Below are 21,139 nucleotides of genomic sequence, written 5' to 3'. Positions count from 1 at the left end.
TTTTATCATTCTTTGCAGAATTTAAGAAACATTTTATCCTTTACCACCTTTTTTTCTCCCTTGAGCAAAAATCAGAAAAAGTCCAGGGTTTTACCACATACTACATGTCATTTCACACGTTACCTAGCAGTACAACTAGGCTTAATAAACTAAAAGATGTAACCATTAAAAGATATAACCATTTACCTTGTCATTGACTCATATCAATTAGTAACAGCTGAAGATGTAGAGAGTCTTCAGTGTGGGAGGCAGGGGAGTCTGGAAGACACCTGCATAGCTGTTACTTCCTCACAGCCCACGTGTGGGAGTAACACAGTATTCATGAGAAAAAAATATTAATTGTTGCAGAAATTGCTCTGGCTAACAGCCACGTTAAATGATGCGCATTTCTAATATTTTAGACTTTAAAGTGTTAGGGTTTTATATGCTGCAAAAACTGTTAGGAAGAACCCGTGCATACTTGTATTCTCTTCGTGTCCTGGAGTCAGTTTGGGAATTACAGTTTGTAAGCAAGAAATCTCCATGAGACGCTAATATTTTTGGTTTCAATTCAACAAGCCTTAGTCTGTGTGAGTAGCTGTTATTCTCAAGGCCCCAAAGCATTATTTGCACCATAATTGTGATCACCAAAAAGATAAATCCCAGAATGCAAATAACCTCTAAAGTGGCAAAGATTTCATTTGACTCACAAAAAGAAAGATTTATGTAGCACTCCTGAGGTTCCTAACTTCTCACCCCTTTCTGCTGTATAAAATTAATTTCTATATTCTGTGAATTTTCATTGGATGTTTTAACAAATGAAGAGCTACCTCTTTTCCTACCAACATTGATACATCTGGTCCATTCAACCCTTTGTGTTTGGACACCTTAGGAGAGCCCCCCCACCTTCTTTCCTTTCAACATGCAAAATGTTTCCATCTGCATTTTCTGTATTGTCAATGCCCCTAAAAACCACGCTTTTTTGAAAAGTCCTTATTCACACAACACCAAAAGAGCAATATTTTACATACAAGATTTTCAGCATTTGCCCAACTTCATGGGTAGTGATATCAGTAGGAGTTTCCCAAAGTTTGACTGAGTTTCAGGAGTTTTGTAGAAAGTCACATAGTTACTATGAGTATGATTTAAGCTAACCCAGCAGTTAGCAAAAGTAAGCAGCAGACCATGCCTCACAGCACCCTAAGGCATCATCCTTTTGATTGGTTTAGATAACAGAAATGCATTATTTCTGTCACAGGATCTTTATCTACATAGGATTGTGTAGACTCCACATTTTCCTATTTTCAAGAAGTTGCAAAAATAAAACATTTGTGGTGTGCCATCAGAAGACTAGCCCCAATACTACTACAACAAAAGTAGCCTCAGTGAAACCAGAGAAAGGGCAAGTGACTAAAGTACAAACATGTCAAGTGGTTAAAAAAAAAAGTCACAGATCAAGATCATGCAAATGAGAAGAGAAATCCAGAAAACTTGCTTTTACTTGAGCATTTGAGGTGAACTCAGCTTGATAATTGTATTCATGCCTTTTCAGTGGTATTTCACTTCAAATTGAACACAAATAACTAAAGATCTTCAGTACCACAAAGGCAGCCACGCAAGTACCATTTCTTCCTGTCAGATTCAGTTCAGGTCTTGGCAATGCATGGAATAGCTGGGACCTGCAAGTTGTATATAGAGGTGAAACTATTGTCTTTATAAGTGTGATTTTTAAAAAGAGCTGATCATCAAGCTAAACACGTAGATACCTCTCTGTGCTGCTCAAAACATTGTCTCATCCTTGAACATCCTTGTTGAGACAAAACATTGTCTCATCCTGGTAGAAAGAAGGGCTCTTATCTTACATTCAGGGCAGTTTGTGGAAGTGGTCTTTATTTCCCCCCCAAAAGACCACCCTCCAGGTGATAGTTATGTTCTAAAGGACTGGTGAAACTTTGCAAATACTGAGAAGATCTTGACAGTGAAACTTAGAAGTCTTTCGTTGTTGGATGCACAAAGACGTTCACTCCAGCAAGAAATAAGAATGATCAGAGGCTGATGATACTCCCAAGAGCATGGAAAATGTCTTGTAGCTCCTTATTAAGCCTTTTGTGCTCTGAACCACCACAGTATTTCTGCTGCAAGGTGGAAGGGAAGAGTGGTAGTTAATGCTGTACCTGATGAAGGTACCCACAAGATTGAGTGAAGAGTACCCCATAGCTGTAAAGACAGAAACAGGTATATTAAATACCCAGTAAGTCCAATCATGATATTGTGTGATTTGAAAAAAGGTGAGGTATCTCCCATGTGATATCTGGTTTCTGTTCTGTTAGAAGAGGGCATGATAAGGGTTTTCACCAGTGCTTTTTACTTCAGTAAGTTTCCCCACCACCCTGTTTCTACTTAGCCTTTTTAACAGATCTGGATGAAGGTCAGAATTAATATAAACTCCCTCACTCCTCAGATTGGAGGAGTTTACCATAGCAGTTTATAGTTCATTCTCCATGGAAATGATGTGCTAACAGAAATTTTAGGTGTGTGGTTAGGTGTCTAGAAGCTACATTTGCGTAGGACATGCACTGCTATGCATTAAAAAATACTTTAAAACTTATTCCATGGAACTAAGCTATCAGAATAGTAACTTAAAATTCATCAAATGATTTCACTTGCTCTTAGCAAGCCTGAATTTGATTTCCATCTTTTATTAAAAATAATCACATGGGGCACACTATATTTTATATAGGCAATTCCAGCTGCAATAAAGGAAATGTGTTAATCCACTCATTTACTATCATTTGGAGAAAGTAACCGTGCAGTACGTAACCTTTCACAGCTCAAACTAATCTCACTTTTATTCGTTCTGGGACTTGATGGCTTCATTCTTCTTCTTCACTATGGACTCTTTTGGGTACTTCAAAATACCCTAAAGATACTGCATAATGAGGCATCAGATTTGAAATTATGAATGTACAGTTAGCTGTATGTTTATAACAAAACAGTACCTTATGTTATGTTGCCCTTCAAAAAAATATTTTCATGTTGATGTTGAAAACCCTAGAAGTTCTAGCATTACCTTGATCTGAAATAGATATTTTTTTTCCTTTTTTGGGCACTATGCAGTAAATGGGGTTGTTAAAAAAAGAGAGGAACTGATAGGTCCCTGATAAAAAGCCTTTAGGTTAGCCTACTGCTTACAGATCATTTTTCTCTCCTAGGAGGGCACTACTCTTTCTTTCTGATAAAGCTAATGGCTAGAACAGAGGTACAAAACTCCATGCTGATTGATAATGATAGGTAATACCCTCATTTCAAAGAGCCAATATATCCAATTGTCTGTGGTGTTTATTAGACAAAGAGGCAATTCTTTACCCTGTGGTATAAACAAGAAGACTGACTACCTTCTGTTTTAACAGTGAATTTCTTATATTTAAAAAGAAATTCAGCTACAGGTTTAATAACCTAGATAAGAAAAATCTTCATTTATATTGAGACAGAACAAGTGTCTGTCCCATGACTGGGACACAGGGATATCATTTAGAGATTCACCTTTCAGACATCTTTTCTGAAGCTTACCCTTTTACTGTTTAGTTTAAGTACTGAACTAGAACTCAAGCTAGACGTTTATTTCACTTTATCAGTTTATTTATCTTTTCAGTTCTAAGTTACTGCTCTGTGGATAATTTTACATTTACATCTCCTGAGGATATATAATATCTAAAGACATACTAAACACCAGAGAGTTTTAAACACACTCTTACAGTCTTGTTCAAAGAATGAAATAGAGTTTGCTCTGGAGGATGAATAAAGAAGAAAGAGACCAGAAAATTACATGAAAAATTAAGATACCCAGAGGTACACAGTCAAGCCAGAAACGGTGATCTATTACATCACCGCCTGATCAATATTCTTCAAGAGATTAGATGAATACACTGCATGTTGAGCATGGTTAGTCTTTCAGTGTTGTGGAATCCAGTTCTGCATTTATTAAACCCAAGGATGGTTTTCCTCCATGTAACAGCAAACTAAATTATATGCGTTTACAGGAAAAAGCTCCCAGAAAATGTTTACTGCTAAGCACATACCTAGAAGATACGGTAAACAAAACCTATAAACTAAAATACTTACTGAAAGTTAAGAGTAATACTTTTGGCTAGCCATAATGAGTGATCTGTGGATCAGTCAACAAACCTCTGTACAAAATAACCTAACCATTGCCACGCCAGCATTTACTAAACCACTAAATTCTAATGAGGTTGAGAAACTAGTGAGGTTAAGCAATCCTTCCTTGACACTAACATCTGTGAATAAAATTTCATAGAAATATATATATCAATTTCCCAACTTCTGGGAAAAAATAAAAAAATACAGAGATGAGGAGGGAATTGGTAGAGTTAACTTTGGCCAAAGAGCTGAGTAGCATAAAGAAGTATTTCCAATGTTCCTGGACTCGCAAGTACTACAAAAGTACAGGCAAAAACTTGTCCAATCTTTCACTGCTCCAGCAGCAGACAGAATTCTAACTGTGATATTATTACACTGTAAGTTGTTGGAAAGAGCATGCAGAAAGTTCCTCACGTATTACATTGTAGTATTATTAAGCATTTAGTAATACTACTAAGCTTTAATAGAGATGTTGCTTTTCCGAAGCCAACATTTTTCTGTTTAAAAGAATTTTCTAGCACTTGGATTGCTCTTCATTCAAGGCTTGATCCACTTGCCTGCTTCTTTCAGCAAGTTTTCCCTTCCACCCATGGGCTTTGTGTCTCGACCTTCAATTTTAACAAGTTGAATTGGGTCAGAGTATCCTAAAACTAGTGCAGATCTCTCCCACTCCTAGCAGGATAGGACAGCTTTCTCAACCCTTTCCCAGATCTTGGGGATTAACAGAAGACCTTCAGTGCCCCCTGAGAACAGAGGCTACAATAACAAGGCTGGCCTTGGTGCTGAGCCAGTCTCCTGCAGATGACTAGGATAACTGAAAGCCACTCCAAGTTGTTCTCTTTCTAAGCAAAAGTGGTCTGGAGGTGCTCTTGGTAACTCAATTACCAGCATGGAGGGAACAGAACCTCAATTAATTGAGGTCTTAAAAAATTTCATGGGTTCTACATGCTGAAGAACAGCTTACTTTCTACAGGTAAGTATTGTCTTCAAATAGTGTAACTGCAGGAAAATGTCCAAAAAGAAAAAAAGTGTTGAGAAGTTTTTATTCATTACTCCACAGCCACATAAACTGGTATTTTAGAGGTGGCATTTCACCTATAACACTGTTTGCCACATGCATTTCTAACACTCAGTGCTAAAATATGCAACTGAAAGATTATTTTTGTTAATTATGCATTTTAAATCTGGCTCGCTGCATGCTAGTGCTCTGTCTCTAGATATCACTATAATTCTCTCTAGATGCTTCTGCTTTTAGAAACTTCAAGATAAAACCCTCATAGGCTTGTACAGTGTTTTTTCTAAACATCCCTTAAGTTCCCTGACACTGCATAACCCATTGCACATAAATATAGAATAAGACACTGAATATTTCTACTTATCTGGCACAAGATAATACAGTTAATATCAACTTTTCAGTTCTTCTTTGCTCATCTACTAGTTTCAATAAAATAAATATGTCACCATAACACTAATAACCTTTCCTCTCTATTTGGATCAAAAGCTATTTGCCAGCATTAGAGGACTGGTTAGCTAAATAAATCATTTGAAGCAGAACCATCATCACATCCTGAGTGTCCAAAGGGGTAAAAACATGTCCAGCTGTATAACGAAAACAGAAAGTCTGCGTGTATGTATGACTGGGGAGAAAGATACATTTTCAAATTGTGACATTGCTTATAATTTCTTAAGTATATTCTACAGAAGGTCTAAAAATCACCATTTGCGTAACAAAAACTGTAGACTCGCATTGCCATTTCATCTAAAATTAAAAGTAGTTCTGAAGTAGCATTTTCATCAATAAAAACATCTTCCACTAAATAGGAAAATACATGTTGGAGTCAAGTTAACTTAGAATTACTTTAAATAATACCCTGTGTGATACTTGAGGGAAAAGAAAAGAAAAAAATTGTATGTTTAATAACAGGCAGAGTTAAAAAAAATTATCTATGAGTATGTGCCACTTTTTTTTTTAAGCTACACTGTTTAGGTAAACTATATATCCACTCTCCCCGTAAACATATTTTTTCTTATTTTGGCTTAAACCCGTTAGAGTTTAAGCTGCATATGTCTAAAAAAATAAAGCATCAGGACCTTACTCCATAACTTACTAGTGCATAAATCAGACTCAAGGTCTAAAAAAACAGAAACATACCAGCAGAAAGGAAATTAGACATAAGCAAGTAGATACTAAAATAAATATAAAATGGCTCACACTGGTACATTACACTTTACATAAATGCAGATGTTTATGATAGGTATTTTGTCTTGCATTGCATTTTAAAGAAATAATCTTGAAGGAAAGTGATACTGTGGAAAGTGATGATATTTCATTATGAAATAAAGCAATTATCTTATTTTTAAATAGGAAATACAGACCTCTAGTGGTCGAAATATATATTATACTCGTGAAACTTCAATTTAAATATCACCATGCTTAATTGTGTCGTTTTCCTTTATGCCCCCTCCACCACCAAAAAAAAAAAAAAAAAAAAACATTCAAAATAACATCCCCCAGCCCAATTGCACTGTTTAGTCATTCTTCAAGCATTGATGTTTTCAGAGGAAAAAGTTGCAGAGTTGAAAGCTACTTGGGAAGTGAAGGGAAAATAATGAGAGTAGCCTATGAAAATAGATGGAAGAGATGTTATTCTTTTCAGCATAAGTTATGAAAGCCATCACGTAGAAGGACAGACTTTTGAAGTATTCTCAAGGAAGTAAATACAGAGAAGTTCTTACAGAGAAGGTCAGAGTACATAAACAGTTTGTGTTTATGAGACAGCAATAACTGGTCCTCTGCTAGCACAAAATAAGTAATACCCAATTTAGAGTTTTGATGCAGTAGAACTATATCCTAGGAAGATCACAGGCAGTTTATTTGCCATTTCTATAGAGCTAGCATGAATGAAGGTGACCAGCTCGAACTCCTGCAAGGGGAAGAACATACAGAATCCACATATAGGTTACAGAATTAAAAAAGATAAATATTTTAAGTAAGTTTTTAAAATGTATATACAGTTCTGCATCCTAAGACTGACAAGAAAACGCTAGTACACCTCACCTCTACATGATTCTAAGTTGCAATAGTTAAAATAATTAATTGCTAAAAAAATTTAACTGCTGTGTGTTAGCATAGGGTAAGCCAAGCATAAGTTAATTAAAATTTATTTCAGATCAGGGCCCCATTCCTGTGAAACACATGAATATGGATAAGGCTCCACTTAACTTATGGAATAAGTGAGAGTAATAATCGAGTGTAATACAGTTACTTGGAAATATATTAGCATAGGTCATAAAAATACACATTTATACAGCTAATACTGTATATTCAGAGCATACTTCTGAAGCAAAAAGTTAAGCGCCGTACTGTGACTCAGAAGATTACCCAAACCAAACACCACAAAATTAACAGCAATTTCAGACTGATTGTTCCTTTATGCAAGACTGAATAGGACAGCTATTCAAAGAAAACGCACAGCCAATTACAAGGTCCTGTAAATTCTACTTGTTCTTATATCAAACCACCTTTTGATCCAAAATTGCAAAAGCAACAGCCAACTTGACAGTTACTAATAAGAATCTTTTGAAGCTTGCTTTCTGTTCTTGTTGCTTGTGAACCAATGCACTGTGTTCCAGTTCTATACCGCCTATTGGAGTTCCATTTCAGTAATGTTTTGATTTATTGTCATTTACCATGAAGTCAGACGCTGACCTCTGTGGAAGATAGAGGCAGTGATGACAGGAGGCCTGTGCACACAGCAAGGCCACACTAGCTTGAATTACGTGCCTTTGTTTGCCCAAGTGTTTGCATTGCTCTCACCCTCCTCAATTTACATATCAACTGTGGACTAAAAATACTTTTTCATATTTACAATTTCAGTGAAAGTGAGCCTGGAATATTCACTTTGAGAAACCTGAGAACGTAGTGCTGTTCTAGCGCACCATCAAAACCATATAGGATAAGGGCACCTCCAAATTAAAGAAATTAAAAACATTTCTGTCTTGAGCTGCTACATGACACCTTGGGAACAGACTGACAACAGGCATATGCTGCTGTGAACAGATTTCACTTATGAGACTGGTTTGGAGCCACTATCCTAGGGAGTGCAGCAAGCTCAGCTTTGCCATTCCACTGGGAATCTGCTCACTGAAACAAGTGACAACAGCCACAGGGCTCCCAAAGAGTATTCTTTCCCCCAGTTCTGGAGCATGGTTTTATAATTGCATGAGCACAGGTTTTCTACCAGAATATTTGCCCAGACAGGAACTGCAGTCACGTTTATGTTCATTTATCTTCTAAATCCATATTTGTTAAACAGTAATTCTTTTATCTGAACAGACTCCTACTCCATTTGATGCAGGCCATTTATGGAATATAATCTTACTGCCAGGTGAGCAGTAGTAGTGCTCTAGAACCCCAGGAAAGCAGGGAAGAGGCTGAAGTAGGTATAGGGCTGGTATTAAGGCAGTGGTGATAAAGGGGGTTGTTCTGCTGGGTATAAAAAAGGTAGTGAGATGAGACATTTGGGAGGTATCATTAGTTTATCAACAATTAGAAAAAGAAAATGCAAGAAATTAGGAAGGGGAGGGGAGCTAAACTCCCAAGATAAAAAATGCTTATGGCACAAGAAAGAAGTGAACATAGTTAATATATTGAACATACAGTTCCAAACATTTCACAGCCTCTCTTCTACCTGTGTAATAATCTTATATAAAATTAGAATGCATCATCCTCAAACAGAAGTATCTTCTCATTTGTAAGAAAAGCAAATAATCCACCTACCATCAGAAGGAAAAAAAAACACACATTACCTAATGGCAGGGTGGGTAAACTGTGGCAGGGCTGGTCAATCAGAGTTTACTTAGTCTGTCAAAGCAAATATTAAAAACACATTTTTGTTTAAAAATTGACTTGTGACATCTGTGTACCTATTTATACCTGATCAAGTTCTCACAGAAAGCCACGGTCAGTGTGATCTTATCTTTCACCAGGCAGAGTGCTGTTTACCTTGCACAGACCCAGCATTCCTTGTTTCAGCAGGCAGTTTCATAAAGGTGCATGCTCACCCAAAAGCAGTGATGAACGGAACGATAAATAATAGTTGGTAGAGCAGTCTGAAGCATTTCATGATCAGTGACTTCTTATAGTCATCATAATTAAAAATAGACAAAAGGTCACAGGACAGTAACATACAACAGGGGTTTGCTGCTCACCAGATAATTTGGTTTGAGATAGATGTTGACATACAATTCATAATCACATCAATTCAAACCTCTTGGAAAAAGCTCCTTGTGTATCAGCCTTCAAATGATCCAATTATCATTATATTAACTCAGGCCATTTCAGATGCTTTAAATGGCATTACCAATGTGCACAATTTCAGTATTTGCATTTAACTTAGCCTGGTGTGGTGAATTCTGGCAGCATAAAGCTGTACTAATCATCTTTTTCTGCAACATTTTCAAACACACATCAGTACTTCTCATATAGAAATACCTGCTTTGTATAAAATGTGTATAACCACTAATCTAGTCATGGATAAATGTCTTGCTCAGCCTTAACTGGGCCCTGGTCTACTTTACTGCATGTCCGGCTTGCAATGCTCATTTTCTTGGTAGAGACTTCACTTTGGTTTCTTACTGCTTACTTTGGCCGTTATCTCAATGGGAATAAGTGAGCAAAGGCTTCTATAGTGAATAAACCACACAGCACCTTTGCAGCAAGGCAAATACCACATTGTGGAATCTACTGGTTATTGTCAAACCTTTCTGGGCACTTCCACAACCAAGGGTTGAGATAAGAGGATTTCTTGATCTTGCAAACTTTTATGTTGGCTCTCCCTGTCCTGCAGGCAGCATGACGTTCCACAGAGGCAAACACCAACTACTCTAGATTTGGTGCAGTTTGAAAGCCAGGAAGTTGAGCTCAGGATGCATTACACTGCCACACATGATCAGAATGGCACACATTTGTTTTCATGAGATGCATTTGCTTGACTTTTTAACATCTTAAACATGGTTAAAATAGCTGATGTCATATCAAGACATCTTCACCAACCAAGGAAACAAGACGAATTCACATAATGAATTGGAGATGCTGGGAGGTGTTGCACTGTGTATCTTGACAAAAGGTTTGTCATTGGTTGCAGTTAACTAGATATTCCAATTCTGATAGAATTAGCAAGAACCTACATCTTGAAATTGCACTGTTAGCTTTATTGAAATGAATCAGCTAACTAATGCAGACCTAATAATAGAACATAAAATAAGACAGAAACAATAATATAAAATCTTAAAAGATAATAAAGTGAGAGCCAAAGGGATACTTTGCTCAAAAGGTACTGACTGCAACTCCTGTTCTGGGTTTGGTCCCTGGCTCTTCTACAGGCTTCCTATGTAGACTTTGCTGAGGTGAATCTATGCCTCACTTTCCTATGAAAACTTTAAAAAGTTTTTTTGGGGGGTTGGTTGGTTGGTTTTTAAAGCCAGAAAAAAAAAACACACTAATTTGTATTCAAAAAAACCCTAATCTGTATTCATTTCTTTTGTTAATGCAACATGTTAAGGCTTAAGTGTAGTTTCTGAGGTATCTGAATAACTTTGCTCATGAGATATAGCACCTATCTATGAAAAAAATAACCTAGATAACTGTACATTCATTTGGTACTTTGAGTCTCTGTTACGACATATGTTCATTAACTAGTTGTATTTTGAACTGTAAACTTATTAAGTAATTGAAAGAAGTTTGTTGGCTTTCATTTACAGTAAAAAAATAATCTAACAATGTACACCTAACTCCTAACATTGTTACCTCTGTTTTATTCCACAAAGTCTACATTAAAATAGAAATCAGTTGAGAAAACATTTAAAGTTGGCCCCCCATATTACATCTGGTATACAAAAAAAAATTTCCCCTTATTTTTTGTGATCTGAGAATCAGTATGCTGTTTGCCTTGGGCTGGTTTGGGATTTATTTAACTACTGAACTGTTACATACTACACTTGTGAACAACAGCTCACTTCCAACTCCCTACAGAGTCACTGATAAAGCTCCTGCTCTAGGCATTGTATCAAGACCGTCATGAATAATCTGGTCTTTCATGCCATATCAGAAAAAAAGCAAAATGAAGGAAACTTAGTTAAAATTTGGGTCTACTGGCTCCATCTGTGTGCATTCCAAACAAAAATGATCCAACAGAATTCTGTAGCGTGAATTTCTGAATCCAGACAACGCAAGTTCCAGACAAACACATGCTTCGTAGTTGAGCCAACTGATATCTGTGGTGTCAGGGTAGAACTCCACAGGGAATGAACTGCAAGTTCACAACTTGTAGATTTAGAACTTGATTACTGCTTCAATTCAAAGCTAGAAAGAGAAACATATCCTCATGTTTTTAGAGGGGAATTGTGATTGCACAAAAAATGAGGACAGGATATAGCCCAGGAATTATAAAAATCAAGAAAAAGCATGAAATACTGGTAGCATTAGCCATAAGACACGTCCATGGAAACAAAGAAAAAACATAAGTAGATCATACTGTGTATATTTATGAACAAAAATAAAGAGGGCAAAAAAACATTTTCATTGCTTTCCATTAAAAGTTGTTCAGGAGGAGTACTGATTAGCAATTGGGCCTATAACCCAGTTTTCAACTGAAAGCCATAGGTAGCGGTCTGTTAACGAAAAGTAGATTTCTTACTCTTCCATGACTTATTAATCAGAAATTGAATTTATTACACTGAATTATCTCTCTAGTTAAACACAAAATCTTGATATTTCATTGAAATTTTTAAAAATAACTAAATACCGTATGAATTACTTTCTCCTCCCTCTTTACCTTTGCCCTGTAGGTGTGAACTTCACATTGTTTCCCTGAAACAAGTGTACAGCTGAAGAGATCAAGATGGTCCCAAACTATTCTACCGAAGAAACCGTTAAAAGAATCCACGTCGACTGTCCCGTTTCAGGAAGGCACAGTTACATCTACATTATGGTTCCAACTGTTTACAGTATCATCTTCATCATAGGCATATTTGGGAACAGCCTAGTTGTTATTGTCATTTACTGCTACATGAAACTGAAAACAGTGGCCAGCATCTTTCTGCTAAACTTGGCACTTGCCGACTTGTGTTTTTTAATAACTCTGCCACTCTGGGCAGCCTACACAGCCATGGAGTACCAGTGGCCATTTGGCAATTGTTTATGCAAGCTAGCATCTGCAGGGATAAGTTTCAACTTGTACGCCAGTGTGTTCCTACTCACATGCCTTAGTATTGACCGCTACCTGGCCATAGTACATCCAGTGAAGTCGCGAATCCGGCGTACCGTGTTTGTTGCCAGAATAACTTGCATTGCCATCTGGCTTCTTGCCGGTGTGGCCAGTTTGCCCGTCATCATTCACCGTAATATATTCTTTGCCGAGAACTTGAACATGACAGTCTGTGGTTTTCGGTATGACAACAATAATACAACACTTCGGGTTGGGCTAGGCTTATCCAAAAATTTGCTGGGATTTTTAATTCCTTTTCTAATCATATTAACAAGCTACACTTTAATTTGGAAGACCCTAAAGAAGGCATATCAGATTCAAAGAAATAAGACCAGAAATGATGATATCTTTAAGATGATTGTGGCAATAGTATTTTTCTTTTTCTTTTCCTGGATTCCTCATCAAGTATTCACTTTTCTTGATGTATTAATTCAATTACATGTAATAACAGACTGCAAAATCACTGATATTGTGGATACGGCTATGCCCTTCACTATTTGCATTGCTTATTTTAACAACTGTTTGAATCCCTTTTTTTATGTTTTCTTTGGAAAAAATTTTAAAAAATACTTTCTTCAGCTAATAAAATACATTCCACCAAATGTCAGCACACATCCCAGTCTAACAACAAAGATGAGCTCCCTCTCCTACAGACCACCAGAAAATATCCACCTGCCCACTAAAAAGACTGCTGGGTCTCTCGAAACCAAGTGATGCGTTTTACGATATACTTTTTTGAACAGCCTTGTGAATGAAGCAGCAAGAATGACAAAATTCATCTGCAGTCACAGACATCACAGCTTACTGCTCATTACTGAAACATTAAATCACCTCAGAGAAATCGCACTGAAAAGATTTAGCAGTGGCCTTTTATTTTACAGTATGCGGAGGACGGCTGATTTTCATTTTGTTTTTCTTTGTTGAAAGCAATGTATATGATAGACAGGCACACCAGAGTTTGTCAGCATCCTGCCATTTACTCAGAACTACAAAACAAGGGTAGATAAAACTTCTAAAAAGATCTCTGAACTTAAAGGAAAAGCTTTTGTAAGTTACATGAATTGTGAAGGACCTATTTTACACATGAGCTATTCCAAGTTTTGTTCCAGGAGTTGAGAGCTAAAAGGCTTGGTTTCATTTCTTTCTTTCTTTCTTTCTAAACATGAGTTATATATCAGAGTTATATTATAACTTGTTTTTCAAATATATGCTGTATCTACAGGCCCAACTTTAAACACAAATGGAAATTTCAGGACCTTGAAACTGGTCTCATTCTAATTTGTGCTACTATTTTTCATTTTAAAATAGCAAAAGTTCATAATATATGCAATAAAAGGCAGGTTTATTTATTAAGTATAGAAGAAATATATTTTTAGATTTATACTCCTACCTATAGATTTCAAATATTGTTTCATAAACGTTTTTATCCCAGTGTGTATTTTTATAGTAGTAACATACATACACACACACAGAGACACATGTATGGGGTTTACTCACCTTTCTCCATAATATGCCGTGCTGACTCTGAAGAAAATTATTTATGGAGTGGGTTGACTGCATAATTTTAGTCATTAAATCAAAAACTATTTGAAACAGGAGTTCTGAGACAGAGGTGATCAGAAACTTTCAAACTATTTTTGTAAAATATCCAGAGTACTCTATGAGAAAAGTACCAGCTAATGAAATCCATTCTGTTTTTCAAATTCCTGGACATTTAAACTCAGATTCTGACAAGCAGAAGTGTGACAATGATTATATAATAGTTTAACAAATAACACTTTTAATCATATCACTAAACAACGGAGACCAAACTTCATTCTTGGCTTTTACTTAATTACTCTCCATTTATATAAAACTGATCTTGGAATGAGGAGCATTTGCTCACTGTAGAACCTTCTTTTATTTGTATGGAACGATTTCAAGTTTATAGTAGCATAAATCAGAACAGAAGTCTGGCTCAAACTCTCCATACAAATGAAGGGGAAAAGGCGATAAGCATTGTAAGAAGTTCCAGCTAATGATATCCTCGTATATCCTTTTCATATTAGATAATAACTCCAGAAAGTATTTGCTCTTGATTCACTCCCATTTATTTTCTTCAAAGATAAGTGAACTCATAAATGCTTTTCAGCATAACAAAGCTTAAGAAAAAATCCAGAACTTTACATGTCATGTAAGCAAATACATGACCCTCAAGAATTTGCCATATTTATAATCTATATTTAATGTGGCTTAGCTAGCAAGTGGCTGGATTTTCCATTTTTTACTTACATGTCACAAGATACTGCGAGTTCAGTAAAACTTCTAAAGCTGTATATTTAGAAAATGCTCTTTCTTTGGAGGTTTATTTAATTGAAAGCTAGTATTTTAAAAGAATTGAAACCTGAATGTGACGTTTAAAGAGACAGGTAAATTGTTCTCACATACAATGCTATTTAGCTTATATCCTTACACATGCATGTGAGGCAGCCATTCAAAAAGAATATAAGTCACATGCATTATAAATAGCATCCAGAGCAGCAACACTGCCCTAGCACTCAGTAAGCTGATGTGGGACTAACAGAGCTTGCCATCACCTGTATGACGTTTTGTTCATGTACACATGTACGTATGTCAAACTGAGTCAGGAGCCTCCAATTCCAGAAGTAACTTTTTCTCAGACATAATTTAGTGTGCTGTGCTTGCCACCTGCTGGATGCAGCCACAAATTTGTTGTTCATCTTAAAAGCTGCTATAGGAAAAGAGCAGTATTTTCCTGCTGCTTGATAGATCTGCAGATCCTAAGACTGATGGTAAGACTACTGTAGAAGTAACTGCCTCCTGGACGGATGATCTAGTATGTTAACTTCCTTGGGAAGGGGCTAAGCAGGTATTTCCTCACCACCTGCTGATCCCTTTGGTCACCAGTATCCCAGACTACAATAGATAGCTCAATAGAAAAAACAAAGCACATTTGTATAAGTGATAACTAAATATTTAACTGAAAGGACTCACTTATCACCAGGAAGAAAAAGCAGCAGAATCAGTAGTGACCACAAATGATAAAAATGACTGTATTGCAGTGAAAAATAGAGCAAAAAAAGATTGGTTGGTGATTTTGACAACTTCAGGCTAGATCCTGCATGTTTAAGAGACTCAGTATCCCTAGCTGCTGGTGCCACCTGTGCTTACCTGCGTCATGGGAAAAAGCAAGAGCATGCACATTTGGCTGGGCTACTCCAGGAAAGGCAGGAAAGGATTGCAGCTGGTGTGCTTTGAATAGAAGACCAACCTTGGATTGATAGGCAACAAATAACATTGGGGAAAAAAAAAATGTTCTAAAGGGTAGGAGAATGATCATCAGCTGCCAAGGATAGTGGATCCTAGTTTAGCATTTCCTAAAACAAACAAAAACCCCCACAAAGTGAAGGGTATTGAAAACCACATAAAACCAGAGATAAAATCTTCTAGCAACTCTAACTGGGCAGCAGCAGAACAAACTCCTCTGGAGCACAGCACGATTACTGCGTACAGCCACATCCTGCAGATTCAGACAACCCCACAGAGCCCCAGACTAAGAGTTAGTTGATGCTAGCCTCACCCCTCAGCTCAGCCACACCATTTTCTTCACCCACACAGCTGCCGTCAACACAAGTGCTGACGAACACCTAGTTGCTGAGCCCTACACCCCCCCTGCCCACCTGCTTGCTTAAAATATTGTGCTAGAGACCTGCGTATGGGGCACACATAGCAGCAGTGCCAGAGTGTGGGATCAAGCCCTTCTAGTCACAGCCTCCCATTGAAGCAGTTTGAATTATTCTGACCTCCAGCATGCAAGAGGCATAGACTAGATAAAGTCTGTTGTGCCTCTTGTCATCTGTAAGCAGCAGATAAGAGCAGCAAAGAGATCTTCCCACTTTTGGGTGACAGATTGCATTGCTGGCCTCTGCTGTGGGTATGTGGCTGCATGGCCTCCACCGAGGGGGGAGGAAGGAGAAGGCCAAAGAACCTACTCCTTGCCAAGAAAGCAGGAAGGAGCGAGATCTGGCCCTGTACGACTGCCATTTTGGCAGAACTTTGGACTGACCCTTTTTAATTTCATACCAAAATAAGAACTAGTTATATATACTTTAGAACAAAGTCCCACTATCTTAAAGAACACAAAGTTAAATATGATGCAACAACATGATATTAGTTTAAACAAATATCCTAAGCACTTTTCCTTCTCAGGGTAACCAAAGTAAAATACTTGACAAACTTTTAGTCTGCCCCTGTACTTTTCTGGTGTGAGGAACTCAAGCCAGTATTAATGGGGACAGCCTATAGCCCTAAATCCAGGAATCACTCCTCCTGAGCTATCACCATTACAGGCTGTTGACTTGTCTGAATGCATACTTTCTGCTGGCAGAATAATAGTTAGATTGCATTGTTTGACACATACATGCAGAATATTTATTTCTATTTATTGTGCAACTGTGCTTTATATGACTCATGTTTCACACTCTACTCGCTTCCGCATTACATGCCTACCCGAAATCACACTATATAATCTGCACTGGTTAACCTGAATTCCAACAAAACCATTACAGACACAGTGGGGATTCATTTGGCTTCTCAGCTCAATAATTATCTTATGCTTATACAGTTAATCAAGATGTTGCAGAGTACATACTAGGCCAAAAGTCCTTTCCTTTACCAGAATTGCTGTTTAGATGATCATCAACTTGGACCTGTGATAGAAGCAGAGAATATAGGAGGATTCCCAGGTTTTGGCTTGCTTGCATAGCTTCAGCAATGATTTATCTTACTGGCCTCTTTTTTCAGTACACTGAAGTGCAAATGTTCCCACGGAGAAGCTTGCCATGGAAAGAACAAACACACATTAAGGGGGAGTGGCATGGGAATGGCCTAGAAAGGAACTTGTTAATTTTGGAAATACTTAGTGTTGCATGTAAATAGATCTTTCAGTTAAGTATTAAAAACTTCCAGAAAGTTTTGAGAGGCTCTTAAGTTTCTTTAGGACATCCTGCTTAGTTCAGAACATACCGAACCACGAAACCCTGACCTTGAGAGCAGGTTAAGACAGCTCTGCTCTTCTCCATTACAGGCTTGGCCAGCACATCATCCCACCAGCTAGCAAGAAGCAGTGAGGTTGTTTTGTCAATCATAGAGTCCATTTCATCAGTGACCTTGCTACCAAGGATGAATTAACAAATCCTCAGTGCTAACTACAGGGCTGTCAAGCTCATTGTCGCTGGCAAGTTCTGCAGATGTGGCTAGACACTGAAGAAAGAGGTACAGATAATGTTTGAGAACAGGATTGTGCAAGTCTTTTTAGTGGGCTAGTGCTGTAGCCTTCGGCTTTAAAAACACCTGCTAAATAAAGTAGCAGGAACTAGATATTATTTTCATTTAAATATTTTTGTGCAGTCAGAATGTGTGAAGTGGCAGATGTCAACGTTTTCTACTTCAATAGAACTAGCTTTATATTGTAAAAAGGTTACTACTGTTATAAGAACTTTTGTTGTCTGAAGTATTACCAAAAACATACATCATCAATAGATTATGTCTTTGTGAAATCCATCTCCACTGCTGTATTAATCCACCCAAGGAAGAGAGAGATGTTTCTGTATTATTATAAGTTCTCCAGTATATCAGTGTATCTATGGCTATATCTTACGTGATGTCATTCTTACCAAAGTATTTCTATTCAATGCTGTAATACTTTATACCACTGTTCCTCATTCCTTGTAATCTAAAATCTAAGACAGCTCCCCCAAAACTCCAGACTGAACAGACTGTGTCCATAATTCATTCTGGATAGGATATCCACCTAGCACCAGCTAACTCCAGAAATCACACACACAATAGGGGATCAGCAATTGGCTTGTGTTTTCCAGGACCGGCTAAATTAATGAAGTTTCCTTGCACTGGATATTCAGCAAATTGCTCATTTTGCTATATACAGGTTAGATCTTAAAGCAGAATCTAGGCTTCACATTTTAGAAGATAAATGAAATTATAGGGACAGATTTTAGAATATTGAGTCAAATATAAAGTCATATTAAATTATGAATAATTGGCCCTGCAAAGCCAGACTCAGGTTGCTGGTAGCAGAGCATTCCATGTAAATATATCCACCAATTTAGAACAAGCTTTGGTGTTTCCAAGCAGTGCCACATTGTGTACTGCGTAGATGTCGCAGTGGCTTCAGCAGAAACAGGATCAGGTTTGAGCATAAGAGGGGGACTCTTGGTGTGGGTTTTGTTGTTGTTTTGTTGAAAGAATGGCAGAATGGGTCACATTTCCACTTCGAATTTGTGTGAAAAATAAATTGAATTTAATTTTGCATATCCCTAGTAAATGCCACCTCAGATTAAGTTTTATACTGTCACACACCAGAAAAAAAAGTAAAAACAGTTATGGGCCAGACCTATGAATTTCTTATAACTTACATACTAAAAAACTGATTTTCTATGTATTTTAATTATTACTTAGTTTTATATATTGGCAGTGCTGTGAGGTTGCAATAAAGCACAGACCCTAGTGCAAGAAAAGATATTCATGCACAGAGAGAGTCCCTTGGAGCTTTAGAATCAGAGAGCAAAAGTCTGTTAGAACAGAGTGGAAAGCAAAGCCTGCTGCTGAACAAACAAAAAGACTGCAAGGATATTTTCACCTTGCAGTTAAATTAAAAATGCCATGAAATAAATAAATAAATAAATAATCAACAACTTCTCTCATTAAAAATAAGAAAATAAAAACAGCAGAAAGGAAAATACTGAAAGGCTTTTATGTTGGGAGCTTATACAAAGCTGACTGAAAAACACCCACCCTATGTGTGTTCAAGCACTTCCCACTGATACTATGAAGCAAATGTAAACTTGGCTATTTTTATGAAATTGAATGAATAACCAGAAATGTTTCAAATCAATGAATGTATAGACGTCATTTAAGATATTAACTGATTTGCTACTATTGATCTCTCTTTCATTAAATCAAAAAAAAAAGTTAAATTATACACTGTAAACTCATCAAATAACTGTATGTCCAGGAAAGGCAGACAATGTACTGCATATAGATTTACATCAGCTTGGCCTACCTAGCCTGAATGCCTCCTCAGGCTCAGCAGAACATACAAATACAAAAGAACAGAAACCAAAACAAATTAAAATAATTTCACAAAAATATTACATATATTATAGTAGTACTATATATATATTTAATATTGCTGAAGAGTTACAAAATACTAAAGGATCTACAATAAGGTTGTTTTCACAAGTTTTTATTCAAGTAGCATTTTTTTGAAGCTTTTGTAAGAATTCAGTTTGGCACTATAAAAAAACCTCCAAGCACAGTAAAAATTTGCAGATCCAAAGCCCTTTCTTGTATAAAAGCACCTATAAAATCAGAGAATGTCTATAATTTGCAGGATACCTTTCAAAGCAAGGGTAAAAATAAAGGTATATGAGATGTAATTTAACCTACTAGAGAACTGTTAATGTTAAGCCTGTTTTTTGTGATATGATTACTCTAAATGGAAGTGTAAGGCAGCACGCAGAAAGGCATTCTTTATATACTAGACTGTTATACACTGCAGCATGTACCTGCTAAATACAGACAAATAGTATTTCTGTTATTCTTGAATTTCTCTCTTTATTTATGATAGCTTTCTATAACATCATCTGTACGCTTTACATGAGAGTGAACAGCAGATATGCACTGCTCTGTTTTGGAAAGATTTTGCAGATTTTAGACAGGTTTTTGTCTAAATGAATATTGCAAAAAATAAGTAAATCATTTCTCACAAACACCTACATCAGAATGATGATATTCTGAAATATTGAAAAAAATAATCTAAAATACATTTAACAGTATTGGTTCAAATTAATCTTCACAGAATATGGTTAGATTGTTTCTTCCAAGTTTTACTTTTTGGTCTGATTAAAAACAAATGTGTTTGTAGTTCTACTTCCCAACACCAGTAGCAGAACAAAGTGCAGGGTCTGACAAGGACACTGGATTCCTAGTGAAAACAAACACTGTTCTACAGCTCACCACCCAGAAATTCTGAAGTTGTAATGTGATTCTGTTTTGATCAAGGCTTGTGAATCAATTCCTGTTAATTAAAGAAAACTTTAAAATGCTTATTGGAAAAACACATTGTACTTATTGCTTGAATCTAGATAATGTTCTGCCAAGGGTTATGCTCCTACAATTCTTTTACCTATGCTCTCTTACAGCATCTAACTTCATTTTTCCTGTGGGGCTTACTGCTAATGTGGATATCCCATATGCTTAAGCAGCTGAGCAGATTAGCTCCAAAACAACATCAATATTCATTGTTGTGACCCACAAATAGGTTCTGGATATAAACGGGTCACTCAACCATGATACTGTCAAGACACCAGAAAAGTATGCAGTACATTTAAAAAGCATATTCCAATTTTGACCTCTTACCTCCAGCCCAAAGGAAGATTGCAAACTTAACATGCAAGATAAAAATTTTTCTTTACACTTCACTGCTTATCTTGGAGCTGTCTAAAGGCTAAGTTTTCTACCAAGCTAATTCAAATATTTTGACAAGGCTATTCCATGACGAAATATGCCTTTATCTCTCCTGTCACATCATTTGATTGATGATCCGCCTATGTCAAAGCTGGTCAACACTGCAGAGCTCCACAACTTCCAGCTACAAGCAGATCACCACCACCAATACTCGCGCTTGTACAGAATAACAGCATGCTCAGCACATA

At 36.8% G+C, this 21,139-nt stretch overlaps 1 protein-coding gene across 4 annotated transcripts in view; it reads left to right on the top strand.

Annotated features, from left to right (window-relative positions):
• The window catches only part of AGTR1 (angiotensin II receptor type 1), a 29,858-nt gene extending 9,314 nt beyond the window's left edge, over positions 1 to 20,544 (top strand). For all 4 annotated transcript variants that reach the window (XM_048055110.2, XM_048055111.2, XM_048055112.2 and 1 more), the window contains one exon: positions 11,986 to 20,544. In XM_048055110.2, coding sequence (XP_047911067.1) covers positions 12,039 to 13,118 — 1,080 coding nt within the window. In that variant the 5' untranslated portion in view covers positions 11,986 to 12,038 and the 3' untranslated portion in view covers positions 13,119 to 20,544. The remainder of the gene's footprint in view (positions 1 to 11,985) is intronic.
• The last annotated feature ends 595 nt before the right edge of the window (positions 20,545 to 21,139 follow it).

This window comes from Anser cygnoides, chromosome 9 (genome assembly GCF_040182565.1).
Source record: "Anser cygnoides isolate HZ-2024a breed goose chromosome 9, Taihu_goose_T2T_genome, whole genome shotgun sequence".
In the NCBI taxonomy this organism is placed as follows: Eukaryota; Metazoa; Chordata; class Aves; order Anseriformes; family Anatidae; genus Anser; species Anser cygnoides.
Note: the sequence above shows the minus strand (reverse complement) of the source record. Positions and strands in the feature narration are given on the sequence as shown.